This window comes from Protopterus annectens, chromosome 9.part0 (genome assembly GCF_019279795.1).
Source record: "Protopterus annectens isolate FY-2018-M chromosome 9.part0, PAN1.0, whole genome shotgun sequence".
Lineage (NCBI taxonomy): Eukaryota > Metazoa > Chordata > Ceratodontiformes > Protopteridae > Protopterus > Protopterus annectens.
In genome coordinates this window covers 265277093-265296997 of record NC_056743.1, presented here as the reverse complement: position 1 = coordinate 265296997, position 19905 = coordinate 265277093, and the positions used below count along the sequence as shown (strand labels likewise).

The window sequence follows — 19905 nt, the reverse complement described above, 5'->3', positions numbered from 1 at the left end:
TGATGGATACAGTCAGACAAATAAAGAACAGACACATCTAAACTAAGCTTCACTACATTTTCCTGACTGAATCTAGGAGAATTACTATTCCTTACTTAATAGAGCAAGGCAGATGATGTGGTAAATGGTCTTTCCTGTTGTCAGGCCCAAGACAGAATACTCAGTACTGAGAGATTTCTCTTTGTAATATCTAAAATTTCCAAGATGACTGGCAGAATGACCTGATCAGGTCACCTGACTCTAGGTTCTCACACTATTCCCCTTTGAAGCTTGAGACAGGATATTATCATAGATGTAATAAGATGCATAGCTAAAGTTTTTCTGATGTTTATGACAGTGCCTGGTGCTTCCCCTCTTTTTACTGAGCTAATAAACAAAGGCTTCTTCCTGACATAATGACTCAGGTCCTATTCAGAGCTGTGAGAAAAGCACTTCCATGGCCCAACAGGTGGTCCAATTAACAGTAGCTTTCTTAAAGTAAGAAGCAAGCTAGCTGTTAATCTCCTGCTCTTCCAGTGTCCTTTACTAACATATATAAATACAGTCTCACATGTTTATTCTTTCTCTGTCTAGTAGGACCCACTGTTGATACATTTTTTAACACTAGCAACTTTACAAACACATTTTGATTTTCAAAAGCCATACAGTTCTAATACATTTGTAACATAAGCAGCTGTATAAATTCATTTGATATTCAAATGCCATATAATTCTAATACATTTGTAACACAAGCACCTTGTATAAATCAGGTTGATATTCAAAGGATATATCACTCTTTACAGAACTCCAGCTGGCTATGCTGGCACTAGCCCATATCATCATACATGTAATTAGCATTGCAATCAGAGCCATAGGAAGGGCAGGGAAGAGAATGTAGCTGCCCTGTGTGCCAATTGCATGGATTGATTGGCATATGCTACCTTAAAAATAAAGAATAGCTTGACAGTGTACACGCTGTCATTAAGTGATCATGATCACCTGGTGGCAGTTTGTAAACTGTCAAAATGTTTTTTTTCTTTCAAAGGTAGAAATGAGTTAATGGATTGCTGCATAATAAATGTGAGTATTATAGGAATGCTCTGATTATGCTCAGAAATTAGCAGAAAGTTAATGTAGTTAAGCACTGTTGTGCTGCAAGACCCAATCATACAAGCTTCGAAAAGTGCTTAAAACATTTTGCTATACACCTTTTAATGCTGTTATGATTGGGTATCAAGCTGCAGCACATAGCAGCCACCAGAGAAGAGCCTCCGAAATACTTTAACAGCTCTAAAGCTGCAATACACTTTATGCTGCCACACATAAAAGTGAAGCATATTAAAGTGTCTTAACAGTTTTTAAAGCTCTTTGTTGAGCAGAAATATGCCTCTCTTCTGGCCAATGTCTGTGCTGTGGTGCTGAGTGCTTTACAGCTTTGAAAGCTGTAAAGCACTTTGAGCTCCTATACTTTTTACATGTGTTGCTAATACAGCAGATGAAGCTTCATGTAATGTAAACAGGTATGTCTATGTTCCACTTGTTATAGCTGCTTATGTGTCCTCAACATGGATGTCACAATTCACCTCTTGAGCTTTATTTCATTCCACTCTCAAGGCAAATTTCTTGATTTCCATTTCTGGAATACATATGTTGGTTAGAAATGGAAAGCTGATCACAATTCATTTATTTAACATTTTGTTAACCAGGTAAGTGAACTTGTCTGAGAACCTTTTTCAAACACAACTTGTTTAAGAGCTCTCTCATAACAGATTCTTTACACTTTGAAAAAGATTCTGAAAAAATAAGGAAGTCATCTAATTATGGAAAAATCTGGATACCATGAGCCTGCAATGAGTTATAACTGGAAGTATGCACTTTGTGAACACTCTTTATGCAATGGATAGTCCATAGGGCATGGTAGAAAACTAACAATGTGATCCAGAGGAAAAAAAAAAAAAACTTAAGAAATTTCTGAATTCTGGATGAACAGAAATGTGATAAGCATCTTTTGGGTCTAGTGTTACCAGAAAACTTGAAAGAGAAAGAAGACGGAACAGGTTTTGAAGTGTAATCATTTTGAATTTGGGTACTATCACAAATGGGTTTAGGAAATAAAGATCCAGAACTGGTCCCCAAGAATTTTCTTTTCTTGGTGCTAGGAACATCCTTGAATAAAAACCCTTCCCCATCTATGAAGGAGGAAGTCGTTCTATCACTCATCAGGACAGCATGTGATGAAGTACTACTGAAAACAAGAGAGTATGATCTGGAGGATAAAGAATGGCCCACTGGAAAGGAGAAATTTCCTCCCCTGCGATTTGTAACCATGACGAATGATTTTCAGAACTCATTTGTCTGAAGCTATCTATTACCAAAGGGAAAATGAAGATGTGGAATTTCTGGATGAAAAAAAAAGGATCCAGGGTGGGAGGGATTTGAAAAGTCTCTTCAATAGACATTCAGGCTTGTTGGACTGTCCTTGGTTTTGTTAGGTTCAAAACTTCTTTTTGGAAAGCCCTTGCAACTTCTTCCCAAACATTTGTTTATCTGTATTTTGTTGGGACTGTTTATTCTTTTTTGTTGTTACCACAATTGGATGAGGAGATAGAAAATCCCTTGGAAAATATGAAAAAATAGGGCTGAAAAATCTTAGTGATTCCCTGGATCAGCTTGCCCCTTTTATCACACATTTTGATTACCTCTGTGGCAGAGAAACACTAAATCTCTAAACAAGGGAGAATTTAAAATCTCATTTCATCATCATCTTGGAGGTTCTGAGAATGCAGCCATGCAAACCTCATTCAGATAGAACCAGTGGCCATAGCCCTTGAAGAATTATTAACAGTCATGCACGCACTGTAAGCAATGAGTAGTAACATGTGCAACAGAACAGACTAAGGTATTTAAAGCAGCTCTTTTCTCACAAGAAGAAATTGCAGATAAAACATTCCTTATACTTTCACAATTTGTCAGAGCAAAGTTTAACATATGAACCTAACAACTCAAAATTCTGAAAATCAAAGTTGCATAAGCGTACTCTTTTTTTTCTCATACCCATCAGTAATTGCTTAGCAGCAGTGGGATCAACTTAACCTATAGCTGCTCAGCCAGGCTTGGGAATACAGTATAAAAATTTAAGACTAAGGAACTTTATACATCATATCTACCTTTTTAGGGGCAGATGGCTGACTATCAGGAAACCTGCAGGCAGTAACACACACGTGCTCTAAAGCAGACAGGAGAGGTAACAACTTATATTTTCTCATTATATTTTCTGAGCAACTGAGAAACCTCAGTGTTCTTTCACTGAAAACACTGGCACATTCTAGCAATTGTCTCAAAGAAACAGAATATCCTACAGATGGAATAAGAAACTGAGCTCTGCTCTGAGTCTGAATCAGAAATCATAGGAAAAAACCCTGCATGTGTCCTTGCATCTTCCAACTCAGATTTAGAATCTTGAATGTTTTCATGAAAAAAAGAATCCCGCCTTCTTTTACCAGAAACTACTTTACAAGAAGGATCAATAGTCTGAATTAAATCTTGAGCCAGACCCAGTAAACTTTCCCTATCCAAAGAAAATTGAGAACAAGTAGATACATGCTTGGTTTTCTGTTTATTTTTGACAAGAAAAATGGGGCCAGCCATGTTTCTAATGGCAACAACAGCTTCCCCAAGGTAGGGTGCATCATTCTGATACATCAGAGACACTTCTCCATTTTGAATCTCATAACCAACAAGAGCAGCTCTCCCTTGCCTACTGAGGGGACCCCCAAAGCAGCACAGCACTTGGGCAACCCCTAATCCGTAGTGGCTGCAGGTGCTACACCAGAGGGATCCAGGATTAAAGATGAATGGCCTGAGGTACAATAAATGACCACAGCAGATTCACCCACCTGCAGGTGAGGCAAACTGTAGCCTGCTGTGGTGGCAAAGGCTGCTTGCTTAATTATTTCTTTTTGTGCCTGGAAGAAGAACCCACTATGGGACCAGTATAATTTGGTTGTGTGTTTGTGTGTTTATGTGATGGAGTAGCCATGTGGGTGAAAGCGTAAATCTTTATGCGTGTAAGTGAGTGAGGGAGAGCTTACTTGTACATGAATAGCTGCGGATGTGGATATGTGTGTGTGTGACTGAAGGGACAGCCTTTGTTAACGTGATGTATAAATCTAAGAAGAACATTAGCAAGATCAGATCTGACAGTGCAGTGTCCAATTCAGAGCCACAGTTATGAGCTAACAATGAGATCTTTCTCTTTGTGGCTATACCAGAATCTGAATCGCATTTTTTTCCTGTTGCACTAATTGATCAACCTGCTTTGTGCAAATAGTGTAAGCAGTGAAGATTTTAGTGAGTTCTAACTGATGTTTTGTCCATTTACTACTGACAGATAAATCAAGGGAGAAATCTTTCAATAATTAAGACACAGCAGAAAATAGGTCATAATTATTTTTTCATCAAAATGTGTAATTATATCCCTATTCAATTATTTTTATCCAGACTAATTTGAGATGGTAATTTTCTATTTTATTCTACTGTAAAGTTCCTTAATGACCTACATACCAGACAGAAATTTCATATAAGAAGGCTTCTTTTTCTCCAGTGAAGTGTCTAACACAGCTAATCATCTGGCTTAAATGAAAATTATGTACTTACCATAATGTTAGATCCATGTTGTCTTACTTTTGTCCAGTTCAAACATATGGGTTTGTCCGATCCGACTTCGGCACCAACTCTGAAGCTTCTTTGGATCCAGAGCTTTGACTCTTCCCCTACCCATAATTCACTGGACTCAACCTTAGCTGCTCAGATTGAGTTTGCCCCACCTCTTTGTCTCATACAGCAATTTTATGAAAGGAAACCCTAACTTAGAAAATCCCAAATTGTTAAGGAATAGTGGGTACAGCCTCACATGACTGCACAGACAAGGAATAAAGATCTACTTAATCGAAGACATAAATTTTGAGATCCCACAATCTCGACTTTCAATATCCTGAACCCATAATGTCGAGATTGTGGAATCTCAAAATTATAAAACAAAACAAAAAAAAAAAAAAATGACAACGTCTAAAAACATGTTTTTACAGGGGGCAAGCCCCCCTTGTATCCCCCACACTCCCTGCAAATTAAATATATCAACTCCCAGATTGCACTACAGTGAAGAGAATGGTAATGTTCCCGATCTGCACTGTATTGTGATCTACAGTACCATTCTTTTCACTGTACAGCGATCTCGGAGTTAGTATATTTAGGTTGCAGGGGGTGTGGTGGGTGCAGGAGTGTTTTCCCCTGCAAAAATATGTGTTTAGACATTGTCATGGTTTTTTTTTTGTTTTGTTTTATAATTAAAATAATAAAAAAAGAGAGAGAAAGCTCTCTTAGTAGGAGAAAGAGTTAAACTTGATCCACAAAGGATACAATGCTCTGTAGGAGACCTCTTTCACACCTTTGATGACTCTGAGTGGTAAACAAGATTTCAGCAGCTAAGGAGGAGTCCAGGGAACTATGGGTAGGAGAGGAGTCAGAGGAGTCCAGGGAATTATGGGTAGGGGAGGAGTAAGAGCTGTGGATCCAAAGAAGCTTCAGGGTTGGTGCCAAGGTCAGATCCAGTTGGATACAACAACCCATATGTTTGAAATGGGTGAAAATAGACAATATTGGAACTGTTGTTTGTGTGCATCCCTTCTCCCATCTGGGATTATTTTTTCTCTCTTGTGCTGGAATAGGCTTTAGTTCTACTGTGATACTGAACAGAAAAAAAAAATTAATTGAAAAATGAATGACTCAATCACTCAAATAAAGGCTTAGCATAAAAACAATAGTCTTCATATGGGTACTCTGTCTTTTATCCATTTAAAAACAATAGTCTTCATATGGCTACCCTGTCTTTTATCCATTGCTTAATTTATCATACTGTACTGATGAAAATCAAGTTAATTTTTGTGACTGTCCCCTTCTCTTTGCTGCTTTCTGTTCAATACATTATTTGCCTTAAGTACTCCCCAGTCAGTTTCATTATGACAGTCTCAAACAAGAAAGCGATCCTGGTCTGTGTTTCCTTTAAGAAACGTTACTAAACTATTGTTCTGTCTACCCGTCAACAATATTCTGGATATCAGAATATCAGTAAATGTTCTGAAAACAACCAGGAAGTGTGTTCCCAATTCTTTCAGTTTCTGTACCTGAGCATAAGCTGATTTGCATACCTGAATAACTTTCACATGCTACCTCAGCTATGGAAACTCACCTGATCAATGGCAGAAAGCATTTACAGCTTTTTCTTATTTTCACCCCTTCAGAAGGAATGCATCCTCAGGCATTTTTCCATCCTATATTTAGCATCTGCTGGGGTCACTGTGCTGTATGAAAGGATCAGTATGGTAGAAGTATTATGTCATACTGCCATGTTACACTATAACTCACCTGTTGGAGGGGGATTCCCAAAGCAGTACACTGATGCAGGGCTGTTTAACTGAGCCTTTATTGTCAGCAGCCCTGTATTACCTCTTCCACAACTGGGGTTGGAGTCAACTCTTGGTAGTACTTGTTGCCCCACGTACATCCACAAAGCACGATGACTAAATGATCTAGTAAAACAACAAAAACAATGTGAGCACAGTAAAAGAGATACCACTAATAAGCATCTTTCTCCTGAGATATTAAGCAGTTGCTGGGATACCATTTACATAGCTTATTACTTCCTCAAACTGTCTGTCCCCATTCCTAGTTCAATAATCTACTAATACAAGAATTTGCTCATTTATCCATGAGTATGACCCAAATGTAGCAATGCAAGGTATACTTTGCTCATATATGTCAGGCTGGATAAAAGCAGAAGACTTCTTTATAATAAGGACATAAGAGAGGTTAAAAGTGTACAAAGAAAATTAACTCATTACATCTGAGTGACGCCTAGAGGTGCATCTGCAGTTACCTCCTACTGCTCCTCTACACTTCAAATATTACTTGTTGATATTTGCATTAATAATTCCAGAACCATGCTACATACAAGGTATCAGAAGATTTTTTTTCTTGAAGTATACATGATGGCAAACACAATTGTATTGATATTTGACCTCTGTCAATAAATATTTGGTAGAACTGTCTTGTAAGGTGATAAGTTCATTTTTTAAAGGCTCAAGCCACACCCATTGGGAGTTACAGGTACACACTCAAAAGAGCTGTACTGGAGGGAATGAGTTAAGAAGAGATTGGTGCTATCTGGAACCATGTAAGGTACCTCTGGGTATCAGAAAATGTTCTTTGCATCTTCAGCTTGGGTGCAGACAGGGGAATAAGAAAATAAAAACCACATTAAATAAAGGGGTGTGTTGCTGGTGGCATTCCTCAGTCTGACAAACATGGACTAGATCCAATCACCACAGCAATAGAGGAAAAGGCACTGATGCCCTCATCTGTCAGAAGATGAAGTCACTTAGGCATCTAACTATCATTAATTTTGTCAGGGAGGAAATACCAACTATAGTACCAAACAGCAGAGATAGTGTTTCTGCTTTCATGGTGGATTACTCATTGGGTCCTTATGGTCATGCAAAGCAGTAAAAAAAAAAGTAGGTAAAATTACCTTTGTGCAGGTCACTGGTGTGATATCTTACAACATAATATGTTCATTTTGGAGGGAATATATAGATAGATGTTTATGTATATGAGCCTTGACTGACAAAATGTCTAGTGACACCCGATTTGTTAGTACCTACAGCATCAACACTGGGAGTTGACAAACAAAACTTACCAAGAAACATTTTTCTTTGTAACGAGCAAACATCCCCCATGTAAGAGGCTCTATCACTTGCATTTCCACACTTCAGCACTCTAAACCCAAAGTTGGTACATGCCAGGAAAAGAGAAATTCATGACCACAGCAAACTTAGTCAAAGTTATTTCCACATAACTCATTGTATTTTTCAATCACACAGGCACTGCTGAACTTATTCATAAATCAGGCATCAAAAATTCACAATTCTAAAAGATCTCTCCCATAAAGGAATAGGTGGTTTAAAGGAGGGCAATAATGGTGATTCAAGCTCTGATGCAAAAGGTAAGTGTACAAGAGATTGGTGGATTCAGGACTGAATATCCTAGATAATTCATATATATTCCACGGCCACTGAGTTTTATGACCATTCATACCTTGCTAGTACTCTCCCTTCAGACCACACATCATTTTTACAGGAAGGTCATACCAGGTAATACCCTGCATAAATTTATGGACAGCCGCCCCTTCATCTAGGTTATGCTTAAAGGAAGATAGTGAGTCACACCCCCTAACATTCCAGGGGAGTTTATTCCAGGGGATTGCAAAGCACTGGGTTATACACCTGTCCCTCCACTGTGTTTTATTTATCTGTTGGCAAAAAATTATGTCCCTGATTCTAGTATTGGAAATGTTAGATTTGCAGATAAAACAGAGATCCATAACTATTGAATCTCCAATGGCACAGTGAGATTGACAAAGGTATCCCCTTAAAAGTCAATAAAACAATGAATAAAGGAATAATGTTTCCAGGTTCTCATTGTAGCTCAGGAACTTTAGGCCTGTGATCATTTGGTTAAAAACCATTGGGAGTCTTTTTTTTTATAAATATGTTTAGTGATATATCTTAAAGAGTGTCTTGGACTTGATACTCAGTCTGATCAATGCAGAGTACAAGAGAGTGATTACTCTTTAGATGTCAACGATACTCCTTTGGCAATTAGCTGGACTAAGTGAAAGGCTTCCTGACAACTATTGTTTCCTGGTGTTCAAATGGGAGGGAGCCATGAAACGAAGTATCTAGGTTACTGACTACATTTTCATTTCATAGTGGAATTTTTTCTATACAGTATGATGATGGGACAGGGAGCTGACGATAAGTAATGATACTACATTTTTTAGCATTTAGATTTAGTCCAATTTTAGTAAACCAAGAGCTTACTAGGGGCAGTTCATTCTGAAGGGTTTGGGCATCAAAGGGTAACTTAACCCCACACCACACCAAGTTTGCAATCCCCTGTTAACAAGAGGTCTTGGCTCTCTGCTTTGAGATCTGCAAAGTAAATACCAAAAAGGATCGGTCCCAGCACTAATCTCTGAGGGACTCCGCTGGGTCACTGTGACTTTCTAATGAAGAACATACAACTCATACTGTGTTGGATAAATAGAACATAATAAAGCAGAATAATCATGATAAAACAGAAAGAGGGGATATAGCAGAGCCCTTTAAATAGTAGAAGTGTAGGTAAAGTATATAAAGCATCTTTAGGAAAATAAACTATTCAGGAATGTGGTGCATGATGACATAAAGCTTGAAGATAGAGGTCAGTAACAAGAGGAGGCATTTTGTTGCAGAAAGTGCAATGCATGCATGATGTAAATTTCCATGAAGAGATGATGACTGTTGACAAAATGGACAAGTTCAAGAACACATTTTGCAGTCAAAGTGGGACTGCTGTAATAAAAAGGGCAAGATCAAGCTGCGAACAGAGCCATAAATTCAGGCTTTTTTTAGAAAATGGAGAACATACTCAGAATAACTAGTGGCTCATTTCTACTACTGTCTTCTTAAATGTGTTACTTGTTTTCATAATTTTCTCTTCCTTGTATTCATCCTTCATCTTTCTGTTTTCCATTACCATGTTATTTACTTGATTATTATGTTTTTTTTACTACATTGTTCACTACTGCTGACACCTGGTTAGTCTTTAAACCATTTAGCTAAATAACTGACATTAGAATTTTGATTCTCCCACCACACACAGTGTTACTTGTTATACTCTTCTACCCCTTTCAGCCTGCAGGGTTGTTCTAATAATTTTCCTGAAAGTGTAAAACTTATTCCAAGTATTTCCTTCTGTGGCTTTCTCCTTTCATGTCTGATCTCTTGACTTCATTACCTCCTTTACCCTTTCTAACCAGATATATGAAACTCTAGGTCTAATACCATGCCACCTGCTCATCTTACTAACTCCATCTCTGGTATAGCTCAAACAGGGGTCATTATATTTTCAGCACCTATACAACTCTCTATAACTACAGGAGTGTTTGATAGCTGACAGACACAGAGATCTCATAGGTTCCGTCTAGACTAGCTTAAATGAGGATGGTACATTAAAGCACATTGAGACTTGAGTTATGTAAAACCAGCCATGCTGATCTATGGTGTCTTGGAGAGTCATGCTGAGTTTTGGCAGTGCTTTGTTTGTAAAGAGTCAGTTTAAGTTGTGTTCATGTGTGGGGATGTGGTTGGAGGGATTAACCTATTGGCACAAAAGACAACAGTAAGCATGCCCCATAACAGAGTGCACCATTCCTAGTCAGCATTCACGTTGGTGGCTATTCAATAATAATCCTGTCCATTTCAAAATAGCAACCAGTCAGAATTAACTTGGGTAAAATGAACAAATCACAAAGAGTGTGCACTGCAAAAGTTGCATGCTATTGTTTTTGCACCAGTTAACTGAAATAATTTTTTCCCAGAAGATTTTTCCCTCTGTATCTGTTGACCGTCGTAACACTTTGAACCCATTCAATCTCAGAGGCAGTAGGCCCAGTCTACACATGCGTGAAAGGTGACCTGAAGGAGTTGTTATCCAGGCAGCCATGGAGACATCTGTGCCTCTGCTCATGCTTGTGTATCTGTCTGGCTGCCTTGGCAGACAGTTCATGTCCAAAAGGCCCAAGATGGACACTAACTGTCGCCAGGCCAGGAAACTACTCAAACCACTTACTCATCTAGTAACCCTCCCTCATTAAGAGAATCAGCTAAGGGGACATTTCCCCCCTCATTTCTGTCCCTTCTGGTGGTTATATGAGCACCCACATCACCAGAAGGCCATTCTACATCCTCCATGGGTTCATTCATATACATTCTCAAGGTCTAACAAACACCAGACCAAACCTATGTACTCACTAGAACAGCCCTTACCTATCATGCAAGCCCCCATTTGCACAAGAGGGGTTGTGGCCACCGGGGTAACCACCACCAATCTCCTCCCTCCAAGACTGGCAAGCCATATGCTTCCCCCCACCCCAGCTCTTTAGGCACCTGAGCAGCTACTCCAACTCAGATTATTTGGAGCAAAGTCAGGGATTCAGCACTATTAACAGCTATTTTATAAGCTAAATACTAAAAAAAAATATATATATTCCTCTCCAAAACACTTAGGATCAGGTTCAGTTCTCTCTCTCTCTCTATATATATATATATATATATATATATATATATATATATATATATATATACACACACACACACACATATATATATATATATATATATATATATATATATATGGATCTACTACTTTTGATCGACAGCACATTTGATCGAAACTCTTTTGATCGACAGCACATTTGATCGAAACTCTTTTGATCGACAGCACGTGACTGAAAACCAGTATTCATGGATTAACAGGGATTTGTCCCCCTCCCCAAAGTCATGTGACCCTGGAGTTGATATATAAAGGTAGGGGGTGTGTGAGGGGGCAAAGCCCCCCACCTATTTTCATCTAAAATATATACAGTTTCTTTTATTTTCTCCCCCCCCACCTTTATATATCAGCTCCACGGTTGCACAACTTTGGGGAGGGGGACAAATCCCTGTTAATTGCCATGAATACTGGTTTTTGATCAAATGAGTTTTGATCAAATGTGCTGTAGATCAAAAGTAGTAGATCCATATATATATATATATATATATATATATATATATATATATATATAAAACAGAGATAAATAAAAAAATATATTTTTTTTATGTAAAACAGGTGCTGTGTATTTTACAGAATAGCACTTGTTTAAGCAAAAGCTACAACACAACACTGCATTTATTTTGTTCTTAACATGAGCTAAAGTCCTTCCCCGGGATTCATGAAGCTCGGCGCAAGGCCAGTGTAAGGCTTGCGCTGGCAGTGCAGTGTATAATCGGCGTAGCAGCGCCACATGCATAGTAATGAGTGCGCCGCAACCACAGACACGTGCAGAGGGCACGCGCGAGCCCAAGTAGGATGCGCCGTAGGGCCAAGCCGGCAGGCGATGAGCAACCTAAAGTGCTGACTGTCACAGGCCGCCTGCAATAGTAACCGCACCAGCCAGGGTCCGTGGATAATGAAACGTATGCAGAGTATGCAACATAGTACCCGTTCACACAAAACGGAGAACCAAACATGAACCCACGAAGTCCAAATTGTACCCGTCCAAGGAACAAAGGATACGCGTAATACCGTGTCCATCACGCAATGCACTGTCAGTGGGCATACCCAGTGAAGGTGTACCACAGCATGTCAGCGCGCCGCACCAACACACAAGTAGCCCCATGGGCAAGGTCACCAGCAGTAGTGAGAGTACACAGCCGGGCAGCCGTGTCGATATAACAACCAGAAGGAAACCAGATACCCTAAACACAGACAAACATGTGCATAGCAACATGTACTACACCCAGCAACGCGTGCCGTCGATACACATAGGACGGCGTATGCCGAAGCGTAATATCCAGAAGCAGAACCCATGCATGCAAATGTAATACACAACAGCTCCATCATAGCACGTAACCCGCACCCATGTATGACCGTGCACCCAACCCAGCTAGCAGCCTTGCGCAGCTGCACACCTACACACAATGGGTATACCTGAAATGTAGTATGAAGTACTGTCCTAGGCAGTGCCACGCGGGCAAATATGTACCCCACATGTCAACATCCCACCTCAGGTACTGATATCCAAATGGCTGCATGTGAATGTGTCGGCAGAATGTGTACATCCCACATGTGGTATGGACCTGTCGAAATCCCATAGGCGTTCACACGCCACGGTGCCCATAACTGTACACATCTGGACAAGGCAGTATGTTCAGCCACCGTACTGATGATTAGCTATGCAGACATGTCAAACACAACACATATGGCGGAACATCCGCCCACCAAGCAGGACGCCCCAACAGGGTGCCACATGCACAGAAGGTGAAGGTGGGACATCACACGTTGAGAATAGCGTTGCCAGATGGCCAAACACCCACGGCCAACGCAAAGGATGGAATAACATGTATATGCCTGGATGAATGGGTATGTCATAGCATGGGAATAGGCCAAGCTATCCAACATAATAGCCATGCTTACCAGATACAAACTGCCAGTAACACGCAGTAGTAATGCAGGAAGGCATACATGACTGTGGGAATATCACAGGACATATGGCACGTGCCAAGTGTTGACGCATGACACAAATGTCCAGGATGGGGCTCCCTGCAAAGAGGAACATGTGCCAACCCCACCCCCCACAGATGTACCGGCAGTGGAAACACAACCCAAACACACACCAACACCACCGTCCATCCCACGATAGCAATGGAGGCTGGTCAAAGACTACCATGATGTGTGCACAAACAGGGATACGTGTAACCGTTGCCCTAACAACCCCCCACAGGCCAACGAATAATAGTATGGACATATGCATGTAATGCTGTGAAGGATGTGTGGTAGTCCTCAGTATCACAGAGGTAGGTACACAGATACACTGTAATCAACCGTGACGTATGTGCACTGTACACAGCATACCTGCAGGTAATACATAGTTCAATCATGTGCCACAGAAATATACACATACGAATGAGGACAGGGGATAGACAAGTGTGAATGGGACAAACTATGAACATAGGTTCATAGGTCCATAGGTACATAGTAGGCTATCTGCCCAAGGGCAGCTATAACCCTAGCCCATAGTTATGTTGCCTTTGCCACCCCTCCAGTCCGAAGAAAACAATGCCTATTATATTGCTGTACCTCTGTCAAGCAGTGACATTGAAGTAATCCCTGGGGTATATCTGCGATCTCCCATCCATTGGTCAAGATCCCCCTTGAACAAGGCCAGCGAGGTGCTCTGCCTCACATGTACTGGGATGTTGTTCCACGGCATAGTGAGTGTCTGGGTTATGAATCTGTCCCTCCAGCACATTCTATTAATGACCGTGTCAAGGTTCACGTCACCTGCCCCTGTGGTTCTGAGGGATGTAGATTCATTAGGTGAAGCATAGTCATCAAATATGGGTCGACATGGCCTTGTATGTCAGGCACAGGTCACCACTGAGCAAGTGGTATGTGACTGAATGGAGCAGGAGTCCTTTCAGTCGGGCAGCATAACACATATTCCTGAGACCCTGCATCCGTTTGACGATGAACTTATGGGGCCTTCCCAGCTGCTGCAGGTGTCGGGTCAGATACCTTCCGAATGGGGCATTGTACTCAATCATAGGTCTAATGAGTGATGAGTACAAGGAGACGATGACCTCCCCTGATCTAGATGTGAATCCCTGCATGATCAGGTGGGCAATGTAGAAGGTCTACCTAACTACGTTAGCAACGTGTGTGTCGAACGAACGGTTACTGACAACCTGGGTCCCCAGATCCCTGGTAACTCCCTCTGTGCTCAGTGGATTGCCACCTATATGGCAGCTAGGGGTAACCTTGTTCTTCCAGAAAGGTATGACTATGCATTTCCCGGCATTTAGCTGTAGGCCATGTCCCTGGCACCAGATATCCATATCTGTGAGGCCCTTCTGAAGGATATCTGTGTCAGATGTGCGTCCCACTATGGCACCCAGTTCGCAGTCATCTGCAAACATTGTCAGCCATAACCCCCCTGTGTTTGCTTGTACTTTGGAAATGTAGATGCTGAAAAAGAGTGGACCCAGGACTGAGCCCCGTGGGACACCGCCTGTGACCAGCTGTGAGTCTGACATGGTGCCAGCAACTATGACCGTGTGGGTTCTGTCACCTAGCCAGTTTGCAACCCATCCTGCGATGTACAGGTTCACATCCAAGCCGACGGGTTTATCAATGATACCTGAGGGGGGTATTGTGTTGAAGGCCTTTGCCAGGTCAAGGTAGGCTGTATGGACTGTCTGACCCTCATCAATGGCCTCGGTGACTGTTCCTAAAAAGTCAACCAAGTTTAAAACGCATGATCTGCCTTTGACCAAGCCAAACTGGGTTGGATGCAAAGTATGCAAGTCCCCTATGTCTTCATCTATGAGTTCCATTATGATCCTTCTCCATGGCTTTGCAGATAAGGCTTGTCAAGCTAATGGGACGGTAATTACCAGGGTCAGTGGAGGCACTGCCCCTGTGAAGTGGGACTACAGTCGCCGTGTGCCACAACTTGGGTACGTTACCTGAGGTGAGGCTAAGATTAAACAGCTGTCCTAACTGTGGGTCTAATTCCTCAATGAGTTCGTGGAGTACACAGCCGGGACACCATCTGGTCCCATGGATGCTGTGTTTACTGCCTTGGAGAGAGCATTTCCCACCTGTGCATTACAGATGTTTCGGGGGCCACAATCCTCTGGTACAGATATCTCTCCATGTGGGGGGGGGGATGTTTGCACCGAACCTGTCAGCCAGTATGTTGGCAATGTGTGTAGGTTCAGTAAACTGCACATCATTCTGAACCCAGTCCGAGCATATTTGGGAGTGTCCTCCCAGGTGTCCAACATAGCTAAAGAAGGCCGTATGATTGTCTGTCGAGTCCTTGGTGATATATCTGTCGGATTTGCCCTGGATGATGTCATGAGAGCTTGTAGTTCTTCACATATAACGAGCAAGGGTGTTATACCTTACAAGGATTCTGCTCTGTCTTGTAGTAGCTACCTCCTGTCGTTGTAGAGCTTGTGTATGGCTGGGGTACACCAGACTGGATGCTTGGCTTTGGTACAAAGAGTCACAGTTGTGTAAGGGATTGCCTGATCCATGCAGTCCTGTAGGTGCTGGTAGAAGGCATATGTAAGTGATTCAGTGGCTTGAGTAATGTTTACCACTGGCTCAGGGGCCTTAAAGGAGACCACACTAGTGTTTAGAAGTGTGAAGTCAGCTTTTGAGAAAGCCATATGTATGGTAACCGGCACCACCCACAGCATTGTATGCCAATAGCAGAAGCTATTGTATGTTGTCCAAACACATGTGTCCGTACACATGGAACATCATAGCAATAAACCACGCCTGGATGTGGGTGATGCTAGACATACCCACGGCAGATGTGGTGCGTTCCCGAGGCCGACGCCCGAGGGACCACACACATAGCCGGCCTTAGGCATAGGCCAAGTAGGCAGCTGCCTAGGGTGACGCTCTGCTAGGGGCACCTTTCCAGCCTTTATTCGGTGTAGGTACACCAGGATGGGGGTAGCGGGTGATGTGGTGGGGGCACCATGGAGTCCTTTTGCCTAGGGCACCACCCGACCTAAGGCCACACCTACAGTACCCACACCCAGATGCGGGTCATTGCTAGTATGCTATATCATCTATGGAAAGAAACCATATATTCCCAGACATAATGGCACAGCATAATGCCTGTCCACCACCCAAAGCAGACATACGGCACCCGCGGCGGTGCGGACGTACTGCGCGAGATGTCCGTAACCAATGTCGACACTGTCACGCTATGTGAAATAATGTCAACTTAGCGATTCAATACTAAACAGCGACGGAGAGCCCAATGTCCCCGTTGCTGAGCTGTACAACCTGTTCCGCCATGTTAAATGTGTGTAGCAGAGCGGGACTGCCCCAAACTAAGCAACGGACATGTCCGTGGCTCGGTGGAAGCCATCACGCAATGTTAAACCCATGTAATATAGCGATACAGGTTATAAATACCGAGGTTTAGTAATGGAAATAGGTCCGTTCGACCAGACCGTGTGCAATTACTATAACAAGATCTACAACGGGCACGCCGGCCAATCAGCACACACGGTTAGGAATAATGGGGGGGGGGATATGGTATCATAGACACGGACAAACCGTGCCCATGTGACTCGTCTGACATTCGTACACAGTCAAGGCAGTTCCGTACACTAGGCGGACAAGACCAAACCCAAAGCACCACAGGAACACCCTGACAATTGAAGGCCTGTATGCGTAGGGGATATAAGCCCCTGTGATCTGAATATCCCTGCGGTCACGACATATGCATCCTGGGCCATGAGCGGGAGGGAATGAGGAATGTTTAACATGTAGTACCGCACCTTTCCCAGCAGGAGAATGGATGCCTGTGACGTATGTGAGTGCGGGGTGGGGGGACATGTAAATTTAGCTAAGTACCATGGGTATGCATGTAAATGAGACCGAACAGCTAACGTGTAGTGGTCACAGTAACCAGCAAATGTGAATGCAGTCCTATTTGAATTACGACTATAGAACATATAAATGTGCATCGCAGTAATGCGCCCATGCCGCAAAGACTGTTACATGTGTAAAGGTGAAAGTGCGTTCCGCACGCCCGTCAACCGGATCAGAGATATGTTACCGGAACAGTCACAACTAACACAGGCCACGTAACCACACAGACCCAGTAAACATATGTAACCAGAAAACGGATATGCATGTGCGCGCGTAACCCACAATTAGGAAATGCAAGTGCGCGTGTGCGTGTGTGATCCGCTCACAGCAGGGAATGTTAAGGCCGTGTCCTCCACGTCAATCATACATGTCTCAAAACTGTCAGCCCCTGAAAGTATGGAATCGGGCAATGCCATGTAAAGTACCGTTAGAAATAGTGAGAAACACACGCTATGTGATAAGACAAACATAGAATGTGGATAGAATAACGTGTGCGTTAGTAGTATGGATAGACGACGGTTATGCATCTGTGGCTCGACCCACTTGTCAGAAGGTGCCCCCGTACGAAAAGTGTTCAGTGGGCTCACACTTGTTGACCGGGCTAGGCTAGCTGGATATATGTCCAGTGTCAGCAGAGGCCCGTGGAGAAATGCTCCACACACAATAATAGCACAACATACCAAAGTACCCATATATGTAACCAAAGAAGAACAACAATAGAAAGTGTCCTGAAAGGACTGGTGACACACAGATCACAGACGACAGAGAAATATATGGCCAGTGGAAGCATGTCACAATTATGGGATCATGTCCCTATAGAAGCAAGAAGGTCTCACATGACACGCCAGCGAATTGCCAGATAGACACAGGTCAATGTAACACACAGCAACATTAAGGGCCAACCAGCCGTACACCATGCCCGAACCTGTACAGTGGAAAGGTATGGCATGGCAATTGATGTGTGTACACAGGTAATCCACAGACAGTAACAAAGCAAGGTATGAAACGAGGGGTTCACATGTATATATCTACACACAGCAGTCCAACGGCCCGTATATATGACGCATGGACATAGATTTGTCACCTGAAAACAAGATGTAAACAACTACAGTTTAGTCCATATCATATTGATATAGTAATAATACAGTCATATTCATATTTAACATTGTGACCCTTATGTACATTCATATTTATACAAAATATGCATGTAATTGTACTTATTTATTCCATGATTTGGAATCTTAATGCAACAATTATACACATTGATATACAAAAGCATTACCAACACACTACATTCTAAGGTTTACTCACAACAATTATCAACTATGTTTCAATATACTGATGGTATTGACCAATATTGTATTTATATTAACACATCGTTGTTGTATCATTGTTTCCATTCAGTAATGTATGCAACACTGAGTTCTACATGTCACTTTATCATCAAGACTTGGAGCACGGTCCACTGAACTATGAGCAAGTCTATTAATTAGTTGACTTTAAACTGACTCTGAAGGAAGTATATAAGGGATGACTATCTAATGTATCTCATCTCGACGTTGCCCCATGTTAGTGGGTGAAAGAGCTCAGTATCCTATGACTGTGGAGTGTATCGTTTTTGTCATCGTCTGTCTTGGCATGGTTTATGTTCAAGAATGTCTTTTATGAAGATGACCAGGACTCAGGGTTTGCTGTATTTCCGCTTACTGGAACATGGAAATAGATAGGCCAAGTAATACATAATATGGGTAAGAAGAAAGGAACAGTTTACCAAGAAAAAACTAGGAAAAGGACCCACCAGGTCCTACACCGAGAGCACCAAGCAAACACAATGTACTGCTACGAAAACCAAGTGTTTCAAAAATGAACCCAAATGGTGTAAATCCAAAGATGCAAGTTAGCAACTGCTTTAAATAATCCTCAGAAGTCCCAATAGGAAAGATTCGCCACTTTATTGTCAAAATAACACCACCAAAACAAGTAGATCATTTAGCGAAGGCCCGGTCTTACCGGGCTTTTTCAAGTGTAATTAGCTAAACCAATAACTCTAGCTTTTATAGAACTAATTGATTAAAATATCACCATGGTACTGATGTTTTAATTGGTTCAAATGGTTCACAAACAACTTTTAACATACAGAATGAATTTTGTTTAAATTCATATAAGTTTTATACATACATTTTAACAATGCATTTATTGTGTCGAGCATTTTTAAATATGTATTTGTCTCTTTAATGCTTGTAGAAGTGGATTTAATTTATTTACAATATGGTGATATTTTAATCAATTAGTTAATTAACAGAACGCACTTGCGCTATAAAAGCTAGAGTTATTGGTTTAGCTAATTACACTTGAAAATGCCCGGTAAGACCGGGTGAAAGTGCTCGTGATCTACTTGTTTTGGTGGTGTTATTTTGACAATAAAGTGGCGAATTTTACCGATTGGGACCTCTGAGGATTATTTTAAGCAGTTGCTAACTTGCATCTTTGGATTTACACCATTTGGGTTCATTTCTGAAAAACTTGGTTTTCGTAGCACTACATACTATGGGTAGTCAAACAGACATCCGCAATTGGGGAACATACAGCAGCAGTCAAAACCACTGGCCAGATGGAGACAGTCCAACAAGTTCTACACTTTACAGAGTTAATTCTCTGATTATGTAGCCCAGGCAGGTATGACCCTGACCTTGAGCAGTATCCTACCTTCACCAAGAATGATGCCACAATACAGAGATAAGATGATCAGCTTTAACAATTGGCTTAAACTCTGGTGTCATTCAAAGGGGATCCAATGTCTGTCTGCCTGGGATGACTGGATTGGGC

The 19905-nt window shown here is 41.7% G+C and overlaps 1 protein-coding gene across 1 annotated transcript in view; it reads right to left on the bottom strand.

Annotated features, from left to right (window-relative positions):
- LOC122811177 overlaps positions 1 to 19905 on the bottom strand; it is a 3180768-nt gene that overhangs the window by 76232 nt on the left and 3084631 nt on the right. The window contains exon 28 of the mRNA XM_044082848.1: positions 6403 to 6566. Within this exon, the coding sequence (XP_043938783.1) occupies positions 6403 to 6566 (164 nt within the window). The remainder of the gene's footprint in view (positions 1 to 6402; positions 6567 to 19905) is intronic.